The sequence below is a fragment of the Trachypithecus francoisi genome, unplaced genomic scaffold (genome assembly GCF_009764315.1).
Source record: "Trachypithecus francoisi isolate TF-2019V2 unplaced genomic scaffold, Tfra_2.0 Lachesis_group0, whole genome shotgun sequence".
Lineage (NCBI taxonomy): Eukaryota > Metazoa > Chordata > Mammalia > Primates > Cercopithecidae > Trachypithecus > Trachypithecus francoisi.
The window spans coordinates 67,803,057-67,827,174 of NW_022681453.1; the positions used below are offsets into that span (position 1 = coordinate 67,803,057).

The 24,118-nt window shown below is 37.0% G+C and overlaps 1 protein-coding gene across 4 annotated transcripts in view; it reads right to left on the bottom strand.

The window, feature by feature from the left end:
* The window catches only part of STXBP5L (syntaxin binding protein 5 like), a 475,147-nt gene that overhangs the window by 199,817 nt on the left and 251,212 nt on the right, over window positions 1–24,118 (bottom strand). For all 4 annotated transcript variants that reach the window (XM_033211089.1, XM_033211087.1, XM_033211090.1 and 1 more), the window contains exon 10: window positions 131–209. In XM_033211089.1, the coding sequence (XP_033066980.1) occupies window positions 131–209 (79 nt within the window). The remainder of the gene's footprint in view (window positions 1–130; window positions 210–24,118) is intronic.

Here is a 24,118-nt window from a genome sequence, read left to right on the forward strand (position 1 = left end):
TTATGTTAATATGGAGGATTCAGTTGTATTTACAATTATGTAAAACTTTAAACAATATATTAACATTACAGATCATTGCCTTTTTTGTCTCTGCTTCATATCCCTCTTTCCCTAAAGTAAAAATGCATACCTGTTTTTGCAGGTCTTGTATTCTACTTTAAGAATTGGTTTACAAGATTCAGATTTTCTTCCTTCTCTTTGACTTTTTCCTAAAGAAAAAAAAGATTTAATTAAATCTAATTTAAATTCTATTCATCTGTAAGAATTTAAAAATTTGACTAAAGGAATTTAAAGATAAAGGAATAATAATGTAATTATGTGTTTGTCATAACAGGATAAACTTATGTCTATGAATCCTAATATTTTTGTTGAATTTGTAAACAATCTTTAGAGTTGCAATAATTGTCTGCTACATAATTCATAAAACTACCTGTAAAATTATATAACTTTTATCACTTTACATTCTTCACACATAAATCTAATTTCATGTGGAATTATTTTAATTATTTAAGTTTGAAGACAAAGTAAGTTTAGAATTGAAGATCACACATACATACTTATCTACATAATGAAATTTATTACTATTGCTATGGTTTGAATGTGTCCCCCAAAATTCATGTGTTGGAAACTTAATCCCCAGTGCAATAGTATTGAGAATGAGATTTTTAAGAGGTGATTAGGACATGGGGGCTTTGCCCTCATGTTTGAATTAATACAGTTATTGTGAGAATAGGTTGGTTATCATGGGAGTGGGTTTCTGATGAAAGGATTAGCTCAGGCCCCTTCCATCTGTTGCACATCTCTCAACATGTGATACCTTCCACCATGTTACAACACAGAAGTCCCTCATCAGATGTTGCCCCTCAATCTTGGACTTTCCAGCCTCCAGAATCATAAGCCAAATAAACCTCTATTGTTTATAAATTGCGTAGTGTGTGGTATTCTGTTACAGCAGCATGAAACAGACTAGGACAACAATGACAATCCATACTAGGATCAATATTTTATCTATAATACATGCAAACTCCTTTCATACAGAGAAATACTTGCTATTTAAAGCATATAATGAACTATCAAAATTATTCTATTTCTATCAAATACTTTTTTTAAAACTTCCATTAGACATTGAACACAGATACTATATTTAATGATTTTTAAAAATCATTTTAATGATGTATTCATTTTGCATAAAACAAAAATGATAATTTCTTACAGGGGATGGGTTATTCTGTTTAGACTCCATAAGATTTTGAATAAAGGATCAAAAAGAGAAGGAAATAGAAGTGAAGCTACTTCTGCACATAACATGCTTATCTTTCTAGTTATGCTTTCAGTTTAATTCTATGTCTCATTTTGGTTAAACTGGCATTTGTTCTGAAATGCAATGTTTGTTTCTTTTTCATTTTCAGTAAGTACCCTTATTTATTCTTGTATTACCACAGTTGTTTATAGTCACATATCTATTACATAGAAGTTTACATGCATATAGCTTTAAATTTTCAGATTAGCTTCACAATGACATAAGCAAATCCAAATAGGATATCAAGATAGTTTTATTCAACATGTTTTAAGGGCAAGGAATTAAACAACAAATCAATATCTGCTGCTTGGCATGCTTTCTGAAATTGCCTTTTCTTTATTTTACCCTATGTTTACTAAACAAGAAACAAATAATATAAAATTGACCATAATCATTCACTCTGTACAAAAATATACATATCTGTGCCATATGTAAAATAGAATTGCTGACATTATATGTATATCATGATGCCTTACAAAGAGAAAACTTTTGCTCAGGAACTTGTCTGAATAATAGTATTTTTTTTTTTTTTTTGAGATGGAGTCTCACTCTGTCACCCAGGCTGGAGTGCAGTGGTGTGATCTTGGCTCCCTGCAACCTCCACCTCCTGGGTTCAAACGATTATCCTGCTTCAGCCTCCTGAGGAGCTGGAACTACAGGCATGTGCCACTACACCTGGCTATTTTTTTGTATTTTTAATAGAGACAGGGTTTCACTGTGTTAGCCAGGATGGTCTCTATCTCCTGATCTCGTGATCCACCCGTTCTCAGCCTCCCAAAGTGCTAGGATTACAGGCGTGAGCCACCAAGCCCGGCCCTGAACAACAGTCTTAAGATTGAGAACTAGATGGTTGGAGATTACTGGCTTTGGTAATGATGTGGGAATAGAGAAGTAAAAAAAGTGACACAGCCAGGGGAGAGATCCACTCCCCTTAGTTTATATGTCTTTTCCATCCAGCACTTCACTAAATTGTCAAATCATTAATTGAACAAAACAGTATATTTGCAGTTGTTTGTACATACTAAAGCATTTTTAATCAATATACATCAGAGCCATCAATTGATTTCAGTGGGAAAGAACAATTACATAATTTTCTCGTTAACATTTTCCTTCAATTTCCAACTCTAACAATTTATTCTTGGGAGAGAATGTTTGCGCTTCGATTATATTTATTGACTGTCAGTAATTGAAACATGATTAAATGTCATGTTGTATATAACAATATTATCAACAATTACATTCCTAACATTCAGAGTAGTGTACCAAGTGTTAGGGTATTAAAAAACTAAATTCCAGAGGCTGAAAATTCACTATATTAAAAAATAAGTTAAAATGACATTATGAGGTACTATAATGAAATGAGTGATAAGCATAAAGTGCTGTAGAGGTTGATATTAAAACTGGTTTTATTGACAGGCCAATTTGACTAGATTAAAAGGATTCATGAAGGGGAATAGGGGAAATAATGTTAATGAGGTACAAAATAGCTAATCAATGGCAATCTCTAAACTTATTTTCAATATAGAAAATGGAGAGTTATAAGAAGTTTTCAAGTTAGGGAGTGATGAGTGTAAAGCAATGTTTCAAAAATATTTATGTGACTTCATTTAATAGAGCAATTTTGAGGGTATAAGAGACTGATGCTGGAAGAAGAAGATTATTGAAACAGCACAGAAAAAAAAACAGAAAAAAAGAATGAAGGAGTATGAACAATCTCAAAGAAATGTCGAATACCATTAATCACAAGAATATATATAATGGAAATAAAAGAAGAAAAGGAAAGAAAGGAATACAAATATTTCTTAAAATAATGGTCAAAAACTTTCCTAAATTTGATGAAAAACATTATCTATGCTTTAAGAAGTTCAGTAAACTTCAAGCAGGATAAAGAAATCTCTACTCAGACACATCCCAGTAAACATGCTTAAAAGAAAAAAAGACACCTTGAAAACAGTGTGTACAAAGGAGCCCTATTAAGATTAACAGCTAATTTTCAGAAACAATGGAGGCTGAAAGGCAATGGAATGTGAAATGACATATTCAAAACAATAGAAGAAAAAAAATCTGTTAATCAAGAGTCTTATGTTGAGCAAAACTGTCTTTCAAAAATAAAGATGAAATAAAGACATCTCCAGATAAACAAAAACTGAGAGAATTTGTTGATAACAGAGCTATCTTACAAAAAGTACTAAGGAAAGTCCTTCAGGGTGAAAGAAAGTGACCCCAGCAAGTAATTCAAATCTACACAAAGAACAGCGTACCAGTAAAGGTAACTAGGTAGACAGTTACAATGGCATAATTGCATATTTATTCTCCAAGCACCTTTTAACCGATTCAAAAATCAATTATATAAGACAATATGTATGTAATTGTATTGTGAGATCTGTATATATATTTGCCAGTAACAACACAAAGGAGGTGGGTGAGAGCAAAGCAATATTGGAACAAGGAAAAGATACCACAGTTGGTAATTTGAATCTACAGCAACAAATGAAGAAAACCAAAAATGATAAGCAAAAACATCAATGTAACAGATTATATGAATATATACAGGATCTACATTTTTGTCAACATCCTTAAAAGACATACAATTATATAAGATTTCATAATAATTTAATTTAAACAATGTATTATTGGGTTTGCAGAACATAGAGATATAACATGTATAGCGAAAAATTGGACAAAAAAAAAAAAAAAAGGAGAAGAAGAGTCAAGCACAATGGCTAATGCTTGTAATCTCAGTAATTTGGGAGGCCAAGGTGGGTGGATCACCTGAGGCCAGGAGACCAGTCTGGCCAACATGGTGAAACCCTGTCTCTACTAAAAACACAAAAATTAGCCAGGTGTGGTAGCAAGTGCCTGTATTCCCACCTACCTGGGAGGCTGAGGCACGAGAATCCCTTGAAACCAGGAGGGGGCCAATATTCAACATTCTTAAAGAAAAGAATTTTCAAATGAGAATTTCATATCCAGCCAAACTAAGTTTAATAAGCAGAGAAATAAAATGCTTTCCAGATAAGCAAATGTTGAGGGATATTGTCACCACCCAGCCTACCTTACAAGAGCTCCTGAAGGAAGCACTAAATATGGGGGGAGAAAAAAACCAAAACAAACAGTAACAGTCACTGCAAAAACATACCAACATATAAAAACCAATGACACTATGAAGAAACTGCATCAACTAATGTGCAAAATAACCAGCTAGCATCATAATGATAGGATCAAATTCACACATTATCATATTAACCCTTAATGGTAATGGGCTAAAGTCCCCAATTAAAGACAAGACTGGTAAATTGGAGAAAGAATCAAGACCCATGAGTGTGCTGCGTTCAGGAGACCCATCTCACATGTAGACACACTAGGCTCAAAATAAAGGGATGGAGGAATATTTACCAAGCAAATGGAAAGCAAAAAAACAGTAGGGGTTGCAATCCTAGTCTCTGATAAAACAGACTTTAAACCACAAAGATCAAAAAAGAGAAAGAAGGGCATTACATAATGGTAAAGGGATCAATGCAACAAGAAGAGCTAATTATGCTAAACATATATGCGCCCAACAGAGGAGTATCCACACACTGGGATATGAGTCAATATCCCACTCAGATTCATAAGACAAGTTCTTAGAGACCTACAAAGAGACTTGGACTCCCACACAGTAATAGTGGGAGAATTTAACACCCCACTATCAATATTAGACAGATCAACAAGACAGAAAATTAACAAGGATATTCAGGACTTGAACTCGGCCCTGGACCAAGAGGACCTAATAGACAACTGCAGAACTCTCCACCACAAATCAATAGAATATACATTCTTCTAAGTGCCACGTAACACTTATTCTAAAATCGACCACATAATTGGAAGCAAAGCACTCCTCAGCAAATGCAAACAAATGGAAATCGTAGCAAACAGTCTCTCAGACCACAGTGCAATCAAATCAGAACTCAGGATTAAGAAACTCACTCAAAACTGCACAACTAATGGAAACTGAATAACCTGCTCCTGAATGACTACTGGGTAAATAATAAAATTAAGGCAGAAATAAAAAAGTTCTTTGAAATCAATGAGAACAAAGAGAGAGACAACAAACCTAGAATCTCTGGGACACAGCTAAAGAGTGTTAAGAGCAGAATTTATAGCACTAAATAACCACATCAGAAAGTGAGAAAGATAAAAAATCAACACACTAACATCACAATGAAAAAAACTAGAGAAGAAAGAGCAAACAAATTCAAAAGCTAGAAGAAGACAAGAAATAACTAAGATCAGAGTGGAACTGAAGAAGAAAGAGACATGAAAAACCCTTCAAAAAATCAGTGAATCCAGGAGCTGGTTTTATGGAAAGATTAACAAAATAGACTGCTGGCTAGACTAATGAAGAAGAAAAGACAGAAGAATCAAATAGACACAATAAGAAATGATAAAGGGGATATCACCACTCATTCCATAGAAATACAGACTACCATCAGAGAATAATATAAGCACCTCTACACAAGTAAACTAGAAAATCTAGAAGAAATGGATAAATTCCTGGACACATACAACCTCCCAAGACTAAAACAGGAAGAAGTTGAATCCTGGAATGAACCAAGAACAAGCTCTGAAATTGAGGAAGTAATTAATAGCCTACCAACCAAAAACAGTCCAAGAATGGATGGATTCACAGACAAATTCTACCAGAGGTACAAAGAGGAGCTGGAACCATTCCTTCTGAAACTATTTCAAATAATAGAAAAAGAGGGACTCCTCCCTAACCCATTTCCTGAGGCCAGCATCATCCTGATACCAAAACCTGGCAGAGACACAATAAAAAAAGAAAATTTCAGGCCAATATCCCTGATGAGCATCAATACAAAATCCTCAATAAAATACTGGCAGACAAAATCCAGCAGCACACCAAAAAGCTTACCCACCATGATCAAGTGGGCTTCATCCCTGGGATGCAAGGCTGGCTCAACATACACAAGTCAATAAACATAATCCATCACATAAAAATAACCAATGACAAAAACCACATGATTGGACGGGCGCAGTGGCTCAAGCCTGTAATCCCAGCACTTTGGGAGGCCGAGACAGGCAGATCACAAGGTCAGGAGATTGAGACCATCCTGGCTAACACGGTGCAACCCCGTCTATACTAAAGAATACAAAAAAAAAAAACTAGCCGGTCGAGGTGGCAGGCGCCTGTAGTCCCAGCTACTCGGGAGGCTGAGGCAGGAGAATGGCGTAAACCTGGGAGGCGAAGCTTGCAGTGAGCTGAGATTCGGCCATTGCACTCCAGCCTGGTGACAGAGCGAGACTCTGTCTCAAAAAAAAAAAAACAAAAAAAAAAAACAAACAAAAAAAACACATGATTATCTCAATAGATGCAGAAAAGGCCTTTGACAAAATTCAACAGCCCTTCATGCTAATAACTTTCAATAAACTAGATATTGATAGAACATATGTAAAAATAATAAAAGCTATTTATGACAAACCCACACCGAATATCATACTGAATGGGCAAAAGCTGGAAGCATTCCCTTTGAAAACTGGCACAAGACAGGGATGCCCTCTCTTACCACTCCTATTCAACATAGTGTTGGAAGTTCTGACTAGGGCAATCAGGCAAGAGAAGGAAATAAAGGGTATTCAGTTAGGAAAAGAAGAAGTCAAATTGTCCCTGTTTGCAGATGACATGATTGTATATTTAGAAAACCCCATCATCTCAGCCCAAAATCTCCTTAAGCTGATAAGCAATTTCAGCAAAGTCTCAGGATACAACATTAATGTGCAAAAATCACAAGCATTCTTATACACCAGTAACAGACAAACAGAGAGTCAAATCATGAATGAACTTCCATTCACAACTGCTTCAAAGATAATAAAATACCTAGGAATCCAACTTACAAGGGATGTAAAGGACCTCTTCAAGGAGAACTACAAACCACTACTCAGTGAAATAAAAGACAACACAAACAAATGGAAGAACATACCATGCTCATGGATAGGAAGAATCAATATCATGAAAATGGCCACACTGCCCAAGGTAATTTATAGATTCAATGCCATCCCCATCAAGCTACCAATGACTTTCTTCACAGAATTGGAAAAAACTGCTTTAAAGTTCATATGGAACCAAAAAAGAGCCCGCATTGCCAAGACAATCCTAAGTCAAAAGAACAAAGCTGTAGATGTGTGGGCTTTGTTCTTTTGACTTAGGATTGTCTTGGCAATGCGGGCTCTTTTTTGGTTCCATATGAACTTTAAAGCAGTTTTTTCCAATTCTGTGAAGAAACTCATTGGTAGCTTGATGGGGATGGCATTGAATCTATAAATTACCTTGGGCAGTATGGCCATTTTCATGATATTGATTCTGAAAATGGCCATACTACCACGCATCTACAGCCATCTGATCTTTGACAAACCTGAGAGAAACAAGAAATGGGGAAAGGATTCCCTATTTAATAAATGGTGCTGGGAAAATTGGCTAGCCATAAGTAGAAAGCTGAAACTGGATCCTTTCCTTACTCCTTATATGAAAATTAATTCAAGATGGATTAGAGACTTAAATGTTAGACCTAATACCATAAAAACCCTAGAAGAAAACCTAGGTAGTACCATTCAGGACATAGGCATGGGCAAGGACTTCATGTCTAAAACACCAAAAGCAACGGCAGCAAAAGCCAAAATTGACAAATGGGATCTCATTAAACTAAAGAGCTTCTGCACAGCAAAAGAAACTACCATCAGAGTGAACAGGCAACCTACAGAACGGGAGAACATTTTTGCAATCTACTCATCTGACAAAGGGCTAATATCCAGAATCTACAAAGAACTCAAACAAATTTACAAGAAAAAAACAAACAACCCCATCAAAAAGTGGGCAAAGGATATGAACACACATTTCTCAAAAGAAGACATTCATACAGCCAACAGACACATGAAAAAATGCTCATCATCACTGGCCATCAGAGAGATGCAAATCAAAACCACAATGAGATACCATCTCACACCAGTTAGAATGGCAATCATTAAAAAGTCAGGAAACAACAGGTGCTGGAGAGGATGTGGAGAAGTAGGAACACTTTTAAACTGTTGGTGGGATTGTAAACTAGTTCAACCATTATGGAAAACAGCATGGCGATTCCTCAAGGATCTAGAACTAGATGTACCATATGACCCAGCCATCCCACTACTGGGTATATACCCAAAGGATTATAAATCATGCTGCTATAAAGACACATGCACACGCATGTTTATTGCAGCACTATTCACAATAGCAAAGACTTGGAATCAACCCAAATGTCCATCTGTGACAGACTGGATTAAGAAAATGTGGCACATATACACCATGGAATATTATGCAGCCATAAAAAAAGATGAGTTTGCGTCCTTCGTAGGGACATGGATGCAGCTGGAAACCATCATTCTTAGCAAACTATCACAAGAACAGAAAACCAAACACCGCATGTTCTCACTCATAGGTGGGAACTGAACAATGAGATCACTTGGACTCGGGAAGGGGAACATCACACATCGGGGCCTATCATGGGGAGGGGTAGGGGGGAGGGATTGCTTTGGGAGTTATACCTGATATAAATGACGAATTGATGGGTGCTGACGAGTTGATGGGTGCAGCACACCAACATGGCACAAGTATACATATGTAACAAACCTGCACGTTATGCACATGTACCCTAGAACTTAAAGTATAATTAAAAAAAAAAAAAAAAAAAAGAACAAAGCTGGAGGCATCATGCTACCTGACTTCAAACTATACTACAAGGCTACAGTAACCAAAACAGCATGGTACTGGTACCAAAATAGAGATATAGACCAACGGAACAGAACAGAGTCCTCAGAAATAATACCACACATCTACAGCCATCTGATCTTTGACAAACCTGACAAAAACAAGCAATGGGGAAAAGATTCTCTATTTAATAAATGGTGCTGGGAAAATTGGCTAGCCATAAGTAGAAAGCTGAAACTGGATCCTTTCCTTACTCCTTACACAAAAATTAATTCAAGACGGATTAGAGACTTAAATGTTAGACCTAAAACCATAAAAACCCTAGAAGAAAACCTAGGTAATACCATTCAGGACATAGGCATGGGCAAAGACTTCATGACTAAAATATTAAAAGCAATGACAACAAAAGCCAAAATTGGCATATGGGATCTAATCAAACTTACGAGCTTCTGCACAGTGATAGAAACTATCATCACAGTGAACAAGCAACCTAGAAAATGGGAGAAAATTTTTACAAGCTATCCACCTGATAAAGGTCTAATATCCAGAATCTACAAGGAACTTAAACAAATTTACAAGAAGAAAAAAACATCAAAAAGTGGGAGAAGCATATGAACAGACACTTCTCAAAAGACATTTATGCAGCCAAGAAACATATGAAAAAACATTCATCATCACTGCTTGTTAGAGAAATGCAAATCAAAACCACAATGAGATACCATCTCACACCAGTTAGAATGGCTATTAAAAAGTCAGGAAAGAACATATGCTGGTGAGTCTGTGGAGAAATAGAAATGCTTTTACACTGTTGGTGGCAGTATAAATTAATTCAATCAATGTGGAAGACAGTGTGGTGGTTCCTCAAGAATCTAGAACAAGAAATACCATTTGACCCAGCAATCTCACTCCTGGGTATATACCCAAAGGATTGCAAATCATTCTACTATAGAGACACACGGATGCATATGTTTATTGCAGCACTATTCACAATAGCAAAGACTTGGAAACAACCCAAATGCCCATCAGTGATAGACTGAATAAAGAAAATGTGGCACATATACACTTTGGAATCCTGTGCAGCCATAAAAAAGGATGAGTTCATGTCCTTTGCAGGGACACAGATGAAGCTTGAAGCCATCATTCTGAGCAAATTTACATAGGAACAGAAAACCAAGCACTGCATGTTCTCACTCATAATTGGGAGTTGAACAATGAAAACACATGGACACAGGGAGGGGAACATCACATATCGGGGCCTGCTGTGGGGTAGGGGGCAAGGGGAGGGAGAGTATGAGGACAAATACCTAATGTATGTGGGGCTTAAAACCCAGATGATGGGTTGATAGGTGCAGCAAACTACCATGGCACATGTATGCCTACGTAACAAACCTGCACGTTCTGCCTATGTACCCTAGAACTTAAAGTAAATAAATAAATAAATAAATATTCATTTAATGTTTAAAAAATCAGTGAAGGAGGAGTGCAGGGAAAAAAGGCATGAACATATGGAAAATAAAAACTAAATTTACAGCCATCAATCTAACATTACCAACAATAACATTAAATGTGAATTGATTAAACATTCCAATCAAAAGGAAGATATAGTATGACTGCACAAAACAAACAAATAGTATCCAACTATATGCTTTCTACAGGAGACATGCTTTAGATCAAAGATACACAAAAGGTTAAAGCAAGTAGTAAAAAGAGACATAAAATGGAAATAGCAGCCATAAGAAATCTTCAGTGGCTATACTAATATCTGACTGAATAACAAATGAAAGAAACCAAAAATACTTTGTGAAGAATGAAATGAAGATACAACATACTAAAAACTCCAGTATGCAGCTTAAGAAATGCTGAGAGGAAAATTTATAGGTATAAGCAAGTATGTTAAAAAAAAAAAAAAAAAAAAAAAGGCTGAGCACAGTGGGTTGCACCTGTAATCCCAGCACTTTGGGAGGCTGAGGTGGAAAGATTGCTTGAGTCCGGGGTATCGAGACCAGACTGGGTAACATAGGGAGACCCTGTCTCAATCAATCAATCAATCAATCAATAATCTGGGCATAGTAACACATGCCTGTAGTCCCAGCTACTTGAAAGGCTGAGGTGGGAGGATCACTTCAGCCAGGGCGGTTGAGACTGCAGTAAGCCATGATCCATGATCACACCACCGCACTCCTGCCTTTTTTTGAGATGAGACCCATTTCAAAAAAAGAAAAAAAGAAAAGAAAAGAAAAGAAAAAAACTCAAATCAACATCCTCACCATCCACATTAAAACATAGAAAAATAAAAAACAAACTAAACTGAAAGAAAACAGAAAAAAGGAAATAAAGATTATAGCAGAAATTAATGAAGTATAAAAGAAAAAATAAATACAAAAACAAATAATCAAAAAGTTGGTTCTTTGAACACAAATAAAAGGAAAGACATCCGTTTTTATGGACTGGGATAATTAATATTGCTGGGTGTGGTGGCTCATGCCTGTAATCCCAGCACTTTGGGAGGCCGAGGCGGGTGGATTACCTGAGGTAAAAAGTTGGAGACTAGCCTGACCAACATGGTGAAATCCCATCTCTACTAAAAATACAAAAAAATTTAGCCAGGCATAGTGGTGGGTGTCTGTAATCTCAGCTATGTGGAAGGCTGAGGCAGGAGAATTGCTTGAACCCAGCAGGTAGAGGTTGCGGTGAGCCAAGATCGTGCCACTGCACTCCAGCCTGGGTGATAGAGCAAGACTGTCTTAAAAAAACAAACAAACAAACAAACAAAAAAAAAGAATTGATACTGTTAAAAATCCCCATGCTATCCAAAGTGATCCATAGATTCAATGAAATCCCTATGAAAATACCAATGAAATACTTTACAGAAATAGAATAAAAATCCTAAAATTCACGTGGAACCACAAAAGATCCCAAATAGCCAAAGTAATATTGAACAAGAATAACAATGCTGGAGGCATCCCACTTTCTGATTTCAAAATATATTACAAAGTTAAGTGGGATTGAATCAAACTAAAAAGCATCTGCAGAGCAAAGAAAACAAGCAATAGAGTGACAAAATAACCTACAGAATGGGAAAAAATATTTAAACCTTATGTCTGATAAGGGGTTAATATCTAAATTATATAAGAAATTCAAACAACTCAATAGCAATAAACTGAACAGCCCAATTAAAAAATGGGTAAAAGGGTTGAATAGACATATCTCAAAGATGACATACAGAGGGTCAACAAATGTATGAAAAAGTGTTTAACATTACTAATTATTAAGGAAATGCATATCAAAACCATAAGGAATCATCTCACCTGTTTGAATGGCTATTATCAAAGACAAAAGATAACGAATGTTGGCAAGAATGTGGAGAAAAGGGAACCCTTGTGCATTGCTGATGGGAATGTAAATTGGTACAGCCATTACAGAAAATGGTACGAAGATTCCTCAAAAATTAAAAATAGAACTCCCACAGATCCAGCAATCTCATTGCTGGGTATATATCCAAAGGAAATCAGTATCTCAAAGACATATTTATATTCCTGTGTTCACTGCAATATTATTCACATAGCCAAGATATGAACACAACCTAAAAGCTGTCCATCAAAAGATGAATAGATCAAGAAAATATGATACACACACACACACTAATACACTGAAATATTATTCAGCTTTTATAAAAAAGTAAATCCTGACATTTATGACAACTTGGATGCACCTGGAGGATATTATACTAAGTGAAACAATTCAGACACAGAAAGACAAATATTGCATGATCTCACATATGCAAAAGTGAAAATACACTTAGAGAAAGTAGAATGGTGGTTGTGAGGGTGAAGCAGGGAAGGGGAAAAGGAAGAAAATGACAATTATGTGAAGTGATGGATGTTAATTTATATAAAATATTGAGTTGCATACCTTAAATATAATCAGTTTTTGTCTCTTGTAACTCAATAAAGCTGAAAAAAAAAGTTGGTTCTTTGAAAAGGTCAAAACGATTGACAAAACTTTAGCTAGGTTGACCAAGACAAGAAGAGAAACTAACATTATAATCAAGAGTAAAGGCCGGGCATGGTGACTCACACCTGTAATCCCAGCACTTTGGGAAGCCGAGGCGGGCAGATCACGAGGTCAAGAGATCAAGACCATCCTAGCCAACATAATGAAACTCCATCTAATTTTTGTATAAAATAATACAAAATTTAGCTGGGCATGGTGGCGTGTGCCTGAAGTCCCAGCTACTTGGGAGGCCGAGGCTGAAGAATCACTTGAACCTGGGAGGAGGAGGTTGCAGTGAGCCAAGATCTCACCACTGCACTCCAGCCTGGTGACAGAGCTAGACTCTGTCTAAAAAAAAAAAAAAAAGTGAAAAGAGGGACCTATCTCAGAGAATTAAAAAGATTGTAATGGAGTATTATTAATAACAATAGTCCAATAAATTAGATAACCTGTACAAAATGTATAAATTCCTAGAAAAACACAAACTATCAAAACTGACTTTAGAAGATATGAATAGACATAACAAGTAACGAAATGAATTTGTAATTGGAAAAACCTCTCACAAAGAGTAGCCCAGGACCAGAGGGCTTCACTGTTGAGTTCTACCGAACATTTGAGGAAGAATTAGTACCATTTTTTCACAAATTCTCCAAAGAACAGAAGAGTAGGAAACACTTCCCAACTCATTCTATGAGGCCACTTCTTATAGCAGTCTGTTATGTCATCTAAACGTTAAACACAAAGCTATTTTTTTCTATTTCAAGACAGGGAGTGCAGTGGCATGATCATAGCTCACTGCAGCCTTGAACTCCTGGGCTCAAGCAATCCTCCTGCCTAGGCCTCAAAAAGCACTGAAAAATGAATAAATAAAATATAATCTTATTTACCAATAAAAAGGAATAAAGTACTCGTATGACATGAATGAACCTTGAAAGAATTTTGTTAAGTGAAAAAAGCCAGTGACAAAATACCAAATATTGTATGGTTTTATTCCTTTGAAATGGCTATAATAGACAAATTCATATATACAAAGAATAAAATAGTTATTGCCTAGAATCATGAGGTTTGAAGAGAAAGGGGAGTAACTGGTAATAGGTACATCGTTTCTTTTTAGAGTAACAAAAATATCGAAACATTGATTTGGTGATGGTTACAAAATTCAGTGAATATACTCATACCCCAAATCACTGAATCGTATACTGTAAATAGGTAAATTGTAGGAAATGTCATTTTATTTCAATAAAACATTTACTAAAACAAGTACCTAAAATTTCTTTTTATTATTATTATTTTTTTTATTATACTTTAAGTTCTAGGGTACATGTGCACAACGTGCAGGTTTGTTACATATGTATACATGTGCCATGTTAGTGTGCTGCACCCATTAACTCGTCATTTACATTAGGTATATCTCCTAATGCTATCCCTTCCCCATCCCCCAAACCCATGACAGGCCCCCATGTGTGATGTTCCCCTTCCTGTGTCCAAGTGTTCCCATTGTTCAATTCCCACCTATGAGTGAGAACATGTGGTGTTTGATTTTTTGTCCTTGAGATAGTTTGCTGAGAATGATGGTTTCCTGCTTCATCCATGTCCCTACAAAGGACATGAACTCATCCTTTTTTATGGCTGCATAGTATTCCATGGTGTATATGTGCCACATTTTCTTAATCCAGTCTGTCACTGATGGACATTTGGGTTGATTCCAAGTCTTTGCTATTGTGGATAGTGCTGCAATAAAAATACGTATGCATGTGTCTTTATAGCAGCATGATTTATTATCCTTTGGGTATATACCCAGTAATCAGATGGCTGGGTCAAATGGTATTTCTACTTCTAGATCCCTGAGGAATTGCCACACTGTCTTCCACAATGGTTGAACTAGTTTACACTCCCACCAACAGTGTACAAGTGTTCCTATTTCTCCACATCTTCTCCAGCACCTGTTGTTTCCTGACTTTTAAATGATCGCCATTCTAACTGGGGTGAGATAGTAACTCATTGTGGTTTTGATTTGCATTTCTCTGATGGCCAGCAATGATGAGTATTTTTTCATGTGTCTGTTGGCTGCATAAATGTATTCTTTTGAGAAGTATCTGTTTATATCCTTCGCCCAATTTTTGATAGTTTTTTTTTCTTGTAAATTTGTTTGAGTTCTTTGTAGATTCTGGATATAAGGCCTTTGTCAGATGAGTAGATTGCAAAAATTTTCTCCCATTCTGTAGGTTGCCTGTTCACTCTGATGGTAGTTTCTTTTGCTGTGCAGAAGCTCTTTAGTTTAGTTAGATCCCATTTGTCAATTTTGGCTTTTGTTGCCATTGCTTCCGGTGTTTTAGACATGAAGTCCTTGCCCATGCCTATGTCCTGAATGGTATTACCTAGGTTTTCTTCTAGGGTTTTTATGGTTTTAGGTCTAACATTTAAGTCTTTAATCGATCTTTAATTAATTTTTGTTTAAGATATAAGGAAGAGATCCAGTTTCAGCTTTCTACATATGGCTAGCCAGTTTTCCCAGCACCATTTATTAAATAGGAAATCCTTTCCTCATTGCTTGTTTTTGTCAGGTTTGCCAAAGATCAGATGGTTGTAGATGTGTGGTATTATTTCTGAGGCCTCTGTTCTGTTCCATTGGTCTACATTTCTGTTTCGGTACCAGTACCATGCTCTTTTGGTTACTATAGCCTTGTAGCACAGTTTGAAGTCAGGTAGCGTGATGCCTCCAGCTTTGTTCTTTTGCCTTAGGATTGTCTTGGCAATATGGGCTTTTTTTCGGTTCCATATGAACTTTAAAGTATTTTTTTTCCAATTCTGTGAAGAAAGTCATTGGTAGCTTGATGGGGATGGCATTGAATCTATAAATTACCTAGGGCAGTATGGCCATTTTCACGATACTGATTCTTCCTATTCATGAGTATAGAATGTTCTTCCATTTGTTTGTGTCATCTTTTATTTCATTGAGCAGTTTGTAGTTCTCCTTGAAGAGGTCCTTCACATCCCTTGTAAGTTGGATTCCTAGGTATTTTATTATCTTTGAAGCTATTGTGAATGGGAGTTCACTCGTGATTTGACTCTCTGTTTGTCTGTTACTGGTGTATAAGAATATATAATGACGAACATTTTTTCGTGTGTCTGTTGGCTGCATAAATGTCTTCTTTTGAGAAGTGTCTGTTCATATCCTTCACCCACTTTTTGATGGGGTTGTTTTTTTCTTGTAAATTTGTTTGAGTTATTTGCAGATTCTGGATATTAGGCCTTTGTCAGAAGAGTAGATTGCAAAAATTTCTCCCATTCTGTAGGTTGCCTGTTCACTCTGATGGTAGTTTCTTTTGCTGTGCAGAAGCTCTTTAGTTTAGTTAGATCCCATTTGTCAATTTTGGCTTTTGTTGCCATTGTTTTTGGTGTTTTAGACATGAAGTCCTTGCCCATGCCTATGTCCTGAATGATAATGCCTCGGTTTTCTTCTAGGGTTTTTATGGTTTTAGGTCTAACATTTAAGACTTTAATCCATCTTGAATTAATTTTTGTATAAAGTGTAAGGAAGGGATCAAGTTTCAGCTTTCTACATATGGCTAGCCAGTTTTCCCAGCACCATTTATTAAATAGGGAATCTTTTCCCCATTTCTTGTTTTTGTCAGGTTTGTCAAAGATCAGATGGTTGTAGATGTGTGGTGCTATTTCTGAGGTCTCTGTTCTGTTCCATGGTCTATTTCTCTGTTTTGGTAACAGTACTGTGCTGTTTTGGTTACTGTAGCCTTGTGGTATAGTCTGAAGTCAGGTAGCATGATGCCTCCAGCTTTGTTCTTTTTGCTTAGGAATGTCTTGGCTATACAGGTTCTTTTTTGGTTCCACATGAACTTTAAAGTAGTTTATTCTAATTCTGTGAAGAAAGTCATTGGTCGCTTGATGGGGATGGCATTGAATCTCTAAATTACCTTGGGCAGTGTGGCCATTTTCAAGATATTGATTCTTCCTATCCATGAGCATGGAATGTTCTTCCATTTTTTGTGTCCTCTTTTATTTCACTGAGCAGTGCTTTCTATTCTTCTTGAAGAGGTCTTTCACATCCCTTGTAAGTTATATTCCTAACTATTTTATTCTTTTTGTAGCAATTATGAATGGGAGTTCACTCATGATTTGGCTCTCTGCTTGTCGGTTATTGGTGTATAGGAATGCTTGTGATTTTTGCATATTGATTTTATATCCTAAGACTTTGCTAAAGTTGCTTATCAGCTTAAGGAGATTTTAGGTGAAGATAACGGGGTTTCTAAATATACAATCATGTCATCTGCAAACAGGGACAATATGGCTTCCTCTTTTCCTAATTGAATACCCTTTATTTCTTTCTGTTGCCTGATTGCCCTGGTCAGAACTTCCAATACTATGTTGAATAGGAGTGGTGAGAGATGCCATCCTTGTCTTATGCCAGTTTTCAAAGGGAATGCTTCCAGCTTTTGCCCATTCAGTATGATATTGGCTGTGGTTTTGTCATAAATAGCTCTTACTATTTTAAGTTATGTTCCATCAATTCCTAGTTTATTGAGAGTTTTTAGCCTGAAGGGGTGTTTATCAGAGGCCTCTTCTGCATAGAAGGCCTTTTCTGCATCTATTGAAGTAATCATGTGGTTGTTGTCATTGGTTCTGCTTATGTGATAGTTTACACTTATTGATTTGTGTATGTTGAACCAGCCTTGCATCCCAGGGATGAAGCCAACTTGATCGTGGTGTATAAGCTTGTTGATGTGCTGCTGGATTTGGTCTGCCAGTATTTTACTGAGGATTTTCACATCAATGTTCATCAGGGATATTGGCCTGAAATTTTCTTTTTTTGTTGTGTATCTGCCAGGTTTTGGTAGACAGGATGATGCTGGCCTCATAAAATGAGTTAGGGAGGAGTCCCTCTTCTTCTGTTGTTTGAAATAGTTTCAGAAGGAATGGTACCAGCTCCTCTTTGTACCTCTGGTAGAATTTGGCTGTGAATCCATCTGGTCCTCGGCTTTTTTTGGTTGATAGGTTAATAATTACTGCCTCAATTTTAGAACTTGTAATTGGTCTGTTCAGGGATTGAACTTCTTCCTGGTTTACTCTTGAGAGGGTATATGTGTCCAGGAATTTATCCATTTCTTCTAGATGTTCTAGTTTATTTGCATAGAAGTGTTTATAGTATTCTCTGATGGTAATTTGTATTTCTGTGGGATCAGTGATGATATCCACTTTATCATTTTTTATTGTGTCTATTTGATTCTTCTATCTATTCTTCGTTATTAGTCTGACTAGCGGTCTATCTATTCTGTTGATCTTTTCAAAAAACCAGCTCCTAGATTCACTGATTTTTTGATGGGTTTTTCTGTCTCTAGCTCCTTCAGTTCTGCTCTCATCCTAGTTATTTCTTGTCTTCTGCTAGCTTTTGAATTTGTTTCCTCTTGCTTCTCTAGTTCTTTTTATTGTGATGTTAGGGTGCCAGTTTTAGATCTTTCCCACTTTCTCCTATGGGCATTTAGTGCTATAAATTTCCCTCTAAACACTGCTTTGGCTGTGTTCCAGAGATTCTGGTACATTGTGTCTTTGTTCTCATTGGTTTCAAATAACTTATTTATTTCTGCCTTAATTTCATTATTTACCTAGTAGTCAGGAGCACTGTTGTTAAGTTTCCAAGTAGTTGTGCAGTATTGAGTGAATTTCTTAATCCTGAGTTCCAATTTGATTGCACTGTGGTCTGAGAGACTGTTATGATATCTGTTCTTTTGCATTTGCTGAGGAGTGTTTTACTTCCAATTACGTGGTCAATTTTAGAATAAATGCGGTGTGGTGTTGAGAAGAATGTCTATTCTGTTTATTTGGGGTGGAGAGTTCTGGAGATGTCTATTAGGTTCATTCGGTCCAGAGCTGAGTTCAAGTCCTGGATATCCTTGTTAATTTTCTGTCTCCTGGATCTGTCTAATGTTGACAGTAGAGTGCTGAAGTCTCCTACTATTGTTGTGTGGGGGTCTAAGTTACATTGTAGGTTTCTAAGAACTTGATTTATGAATCTGGGTGCTCCTGTATTGGTTGCATATATATAGGTTGGTGACTTAACTAGGTCCACCTGGTCTGGAGCTGAGTTCAAGTCCTGAATATCTTTGTTAATTTCCTGTCTCGTGGATCTGTCTATTGTTGACAGTAGAGTGTTGAAGTCTCCCAATATTATTGTGTGGGGGTCTAAGACTCATTGTATGTCTCTAAGAACTTGCTTTATGAATCTGGGTGCTCCTGTATTGGTTGGATATATATTTAGGATCGTTAGCTCTTCTTGTTGCATTGATCCCTTTACCATTATGTAATGCCCTTCTTTGTGTCTTTTGATCTTTGTTGGTTTAAAGTCTGTTTTATCAGAGACTAGGATTGCAACTCTTGCTTTTTCTGCTTTCTATTTGCTTGGTAAATATTCCTCCATCCCTTTATTTTGAACCTATATATGTCTTTGCACCTGAGGTGGGTGTCCTGAATACAGCAGACTGATAGGTCTTGACTCTTTATCCAATTTGCCAGTCTGCGTCTTTTAATTGGGGCATTTAGCCAATTTATATTTAAGGTTAATATTGTTATGTGTGAATTTCATCCTGTCTTTATGATGCTAGCTGGTTATTTTGCCACTTAGTTGATGCAGTTTCTTCAGAGTGTTGATGGTCCTTACAATTTGGTATGTTTTTGCAGTGGCTGCTACCGATTGTTCCTTTCCATGTTTAGTGCTTCCTTCAGGAGCACTTGTAAGGCAGGTCTAGTGGGGATAGTATCTTTCAGCATGTGAGCATGTGTTTGTCTATAAATGATTTTATTTCTCCTTTGCTTATGAAGCTTAGTTTGGCTGGATATGAAATTCTGGCTTGAAAATTCTTTTATTTAAGAATATTGCATATTGGTCCCCACTCTCTTCTGGCTTGTACGGTTTCTGCAGAGAGATCTGCTGTTAGTCTAATGGGCTTCCCTTTGTGGGTAACCCGACCTTTCTCTCTGGCTGTCCTTAACAATTTTTCCTTCATTTCAACCTTGGTAAATCTGACAATTGTGTCTTGTGGTTGCTCTTCTCGAGGAGAATCTTTGTGGTGTTCTCTGTATTTCCTGAAGTTGAATGTTGGCCTTTCTTGCTAGGTTGTGGAAGTTCTCCTGAATAATATTCTGAAGAGTGTTTTCCAACTTGGCTCCATTCTCTCCTTCACTTTCAGGTACACCAATCAAATATAGGTTTGGTCTTTTCATATAGTCCCATATTTCTTGGAGGCTTTGTTCATTCCTTCTCATTATTTTTTCTCTAATCTTGTCTTCATGCTTTATTTCATTAAGTTGATCTTCAATCTCTGATATCCTGTCTTCTGCTTGATCAGTTCAGCTATTTATACTTGTGTATGCTTTATGAAGTTCTTGTGCTGTGTTTTTCAGCTCCATCAGGTCATTTATGTTCTCTCTAAACTGATTATTCTAGTTAGCAATTCTTCTAACATTTTTTCAAGGTTCTTAGCTTCCTTGCATTGGGTTAGAACGTGCTCCTTTAGGTCGGAGGAGTTTGTTATTACTCACCTTCTGAAGCCTACTTCTGTCAGTTTGTCAAATGTATTCTCTGTCTAGTTTTGTTTCCTTGCTGGTGAGGCATTGTGATCATTTGGAGGAGAAAAGACATTCTGGTTTTTGGAATTTTCAGCCTTTTTGTGCTGGTTTTTCCCCATCTTCGTGGATTTATCTACCTTTGGTCTTTGATGTTGGTGACCTTCAGATGGGGTTTCTCAGTGTATGTCCTTTTTGTTGATCTTGATGCTCTTCCTTTCTGTTTGTCAGTTTTCTTTCGAACAGTCAGGGCCCTTTTCTCCAGGTCTACAAGAGTTTGCTGGAGGTCTACTCCAGACCCTGTTTGCCTGGGTATCACCAGTGGTGGCTGCAGAACAGCAAAGACTGCTGCCTGTTCCTTCCTCTGGAAGCTCGTCCCAGAGGGGCACTTGCCAGATGCCAGCCAGAGCTCTCCTGTATGAGTTGTCTGTTGTCCCCTGCTGGGAGGTGTCTCTAAGTCAGGAGGCATGGGGATCAGGGACCCACTTGAGGAGTCTATCTGACCGATAGCAGAGCTTGAATGCTGTGCTGGGAGATCTGCTGCTTTCTTCAGAGTCAGAAGGCAGGGACGTTTAAGTCTGCTGAAGCTGCACCCACAGCCTCCCCTTCCCCCAGGTGCTCTCTCCCAGGGAGATGGGGGTGTTATATGTAAGCCCCTGACTGGGGCTATTGCCTTTTTTTTTTTTTTTCAGAGATGCCTGCCTAGAAAGAAGGAATCTAGAATCTAGAGAGGCAGTCTGGCTTTAGTGGCTTTGCTGAGCTAAGGAGGGCTCCACCCAGTTTGAACTTCTTGGTGGTTTTGTTTACACTGTGAGGGGAAAACAGCCTACTCAAGCCTCAGAAATGGCAGACACCACTTCCCTAAAGTGGGAGCTATACTCTTTCCAGGTCTACATCTAGAAGGTGAAACCCAAACTACCTGTGGTTGTTTTTGATGAGAATTTTTAGAAGTTAAAATATCTTTACTCTCTATTTACTTTTTTCTTTTATGACATCTTTTTATGAGGATGGATTCCAACGGTTGTTAATTTGAAGTGTGTATTCTTTGTGGACCAGAATTAACACATAGCAGGTAGGTTAGCTTTCTATATTTCTTAGATTTAGAGCAACTTCTTATTTTGGCAAAGTACAGTTTTATTAATTGTACTTCATTTATGTGTGTGTGGAGGTGTTGATGTGTATTCTGATTTTGTAATTTTCTTTTGTTTCTGGAGGGCCCTCTATTATCAATGCTTGCTTCCTTGTTTCTCTTTACCACTTGGCCTCCAAGAGTCATAGCCTCCTTTATTTCAGAAATGGTATCCTCCAAAGACTGCTAATTGTAGTCTGGCATTTTTTTAGGCTCCTTCATTTTTTTACTGAACAGTTTTATTTTGATATAGAATTAAGGAAAATTTACTAAAAAAATCTCTTCTATGCCATTTACCCAAGTTCTCTAGTTGTTTATTCCCACAATTGCCTTATCATATTCTTTCTCTTTATATGCTATTATTTCCCTTCTGAGCTGAGAGTAAGTTGCAGATATTGTGTTTTGTTTCATCTCAAAGTAAGTCAGAGAAGCAACAGAAGACTCTCTTTGAAAAAAAGCTTTCAAAATCCTCAATCTAATCCTACTCAACATATTAATATTGAGCAATGAGCTTTCAACCCAATATCATTACACTAAAAGGAAGTTAGACACTATGATAAAAATCAGCAGAAACAATAAACAGCTTTATACTTCCAATAACTATGGACATTAGAATAGTTAGACCCAGAATATAGAAGACATGTGTATGTAATAATTAAAGAAATAAAGGATATTATCCCAAAGACCAAAAGATTATTAGATTTGTAAATTATGAATATGTAAAATTCTAATCTGCAAAATTAACTTTAGAAATAAAAACTAATTATAGAAATTAAGAAAATTTATTTCACAAAAAGCAGAATATACATAGTTGAAGAGAAAATTAGTGAAAGACGTTATATCTGAAAAAAATTACTCAGAATGCAGTACAGAAAAGCAAGGAGACAGAAAAAAACATTATATTGAAATATATGAAAGCCAGGAATGGTGCCTGTAATCCCAGCACTTTGGGAGACTGATGTTGGAGGATCGTTTGAGCCCAAGAATTTGAGACCAGCCCAGGCAACATGTGAAAATCTGTGTCTACAAAAAATACAAAAATTAGCTGGGTGTGGTGGCACACACCTGTAGTCCCAGCTACTCAGGAGGCTGAGGTGGGAGGATCACTTCAGCCCAAGAGGCAGAGGTTGCAGTGAGCTGGGATCACACCACTTTACTCCAGCCTGGGTGACATAGCCAGACCCTATCTCCAAAAAATAAAAAAGAAAAGCTTAATATGTCTAAAATACATTTGAGAAGAGGATAGAACGGAACGGGCAATATTTAAAGAATACATAACGGTAACTTTTCATGACAAATAAAAAATATAAATCTATAGATCAAAAAACCCCAATGTATTCCAAAATGAGACAAGCCAAGTATAAAGGGGTCCCTGGAGAATCTCCAACCGGTCTGCACACTGGGAGGAATGCCCACTGGGGTGGAGCCTCAGGAAGTTCACACCATTTGCAGTGGGGAGGTGCCTGACCTCTTCTGTTTGGGGGTAGTAACCTGGGATTCAATCTGTGAGACAGGAAGTCTATTAGTGGGACTCTCACTTTGCTGAGAGTCCTTGCTTCCCCTTTTTCCTTTTCACCCAATAAACCCTGCTCTTCTCACCCTTCAAAGTGTCTGCGAGCCTAATATTTCATGGTCGTGTGATAAGAACCAGTTTTTCCTACAACAAAAGCAGGATAAGGAATGAGATGTCCAAACTAGACACACTTTAATGAAATCATAAAACATCAAAGTATGGATAAAATTGTAATAGAAGTCACAGAAAGGATGAATCACCACAAAAGAATGAAAATTATATGACTGAATACTTCCAACAATAAAATGGTAGCCTGGCAAACGTTGTATAATATCATCATAGTGCTGAGGGAAAATAGTTCCCAATGCATAATTATATATATGCAGATAAAACATCTTTCAATACTGTGGGTGAAACGGAGGCATTTAGAGATTAGCAAAAGATGAAAAAACATTCATATACAAACTAAAGGAACTTCTAAACTTTTAAAGTGTATACTTTTTTTTTTAACCTTACTTGGAACTGAAACACTTGTTTTTTAAAAATAAATTTTATCGTATATATTTAAGGTATACAACATGATGTTATGGAATGTACATAGGTGATAAACATGTTACTGTAGTGAGGCAAATTAACATATCCAGGCCGGGCGCGGTGGCTCAAGCCTGTAATCCCAGCACTTTGGGAGGCCGAGACGGGCGGATCACGAGGTCAGGAGATCGAGACCATCCTGACTAACACGGTGAAACCCCGTCTCTACTAAAAAAAAAATACAAAAAATTAGCCGGGCGAGATGGCGGGCGCCTGTAGTCCCAGCTACTCGGGAGGCTGAGGCGAGAGAATGGCGTAAACCCGGGAGGCGGAGCTTGC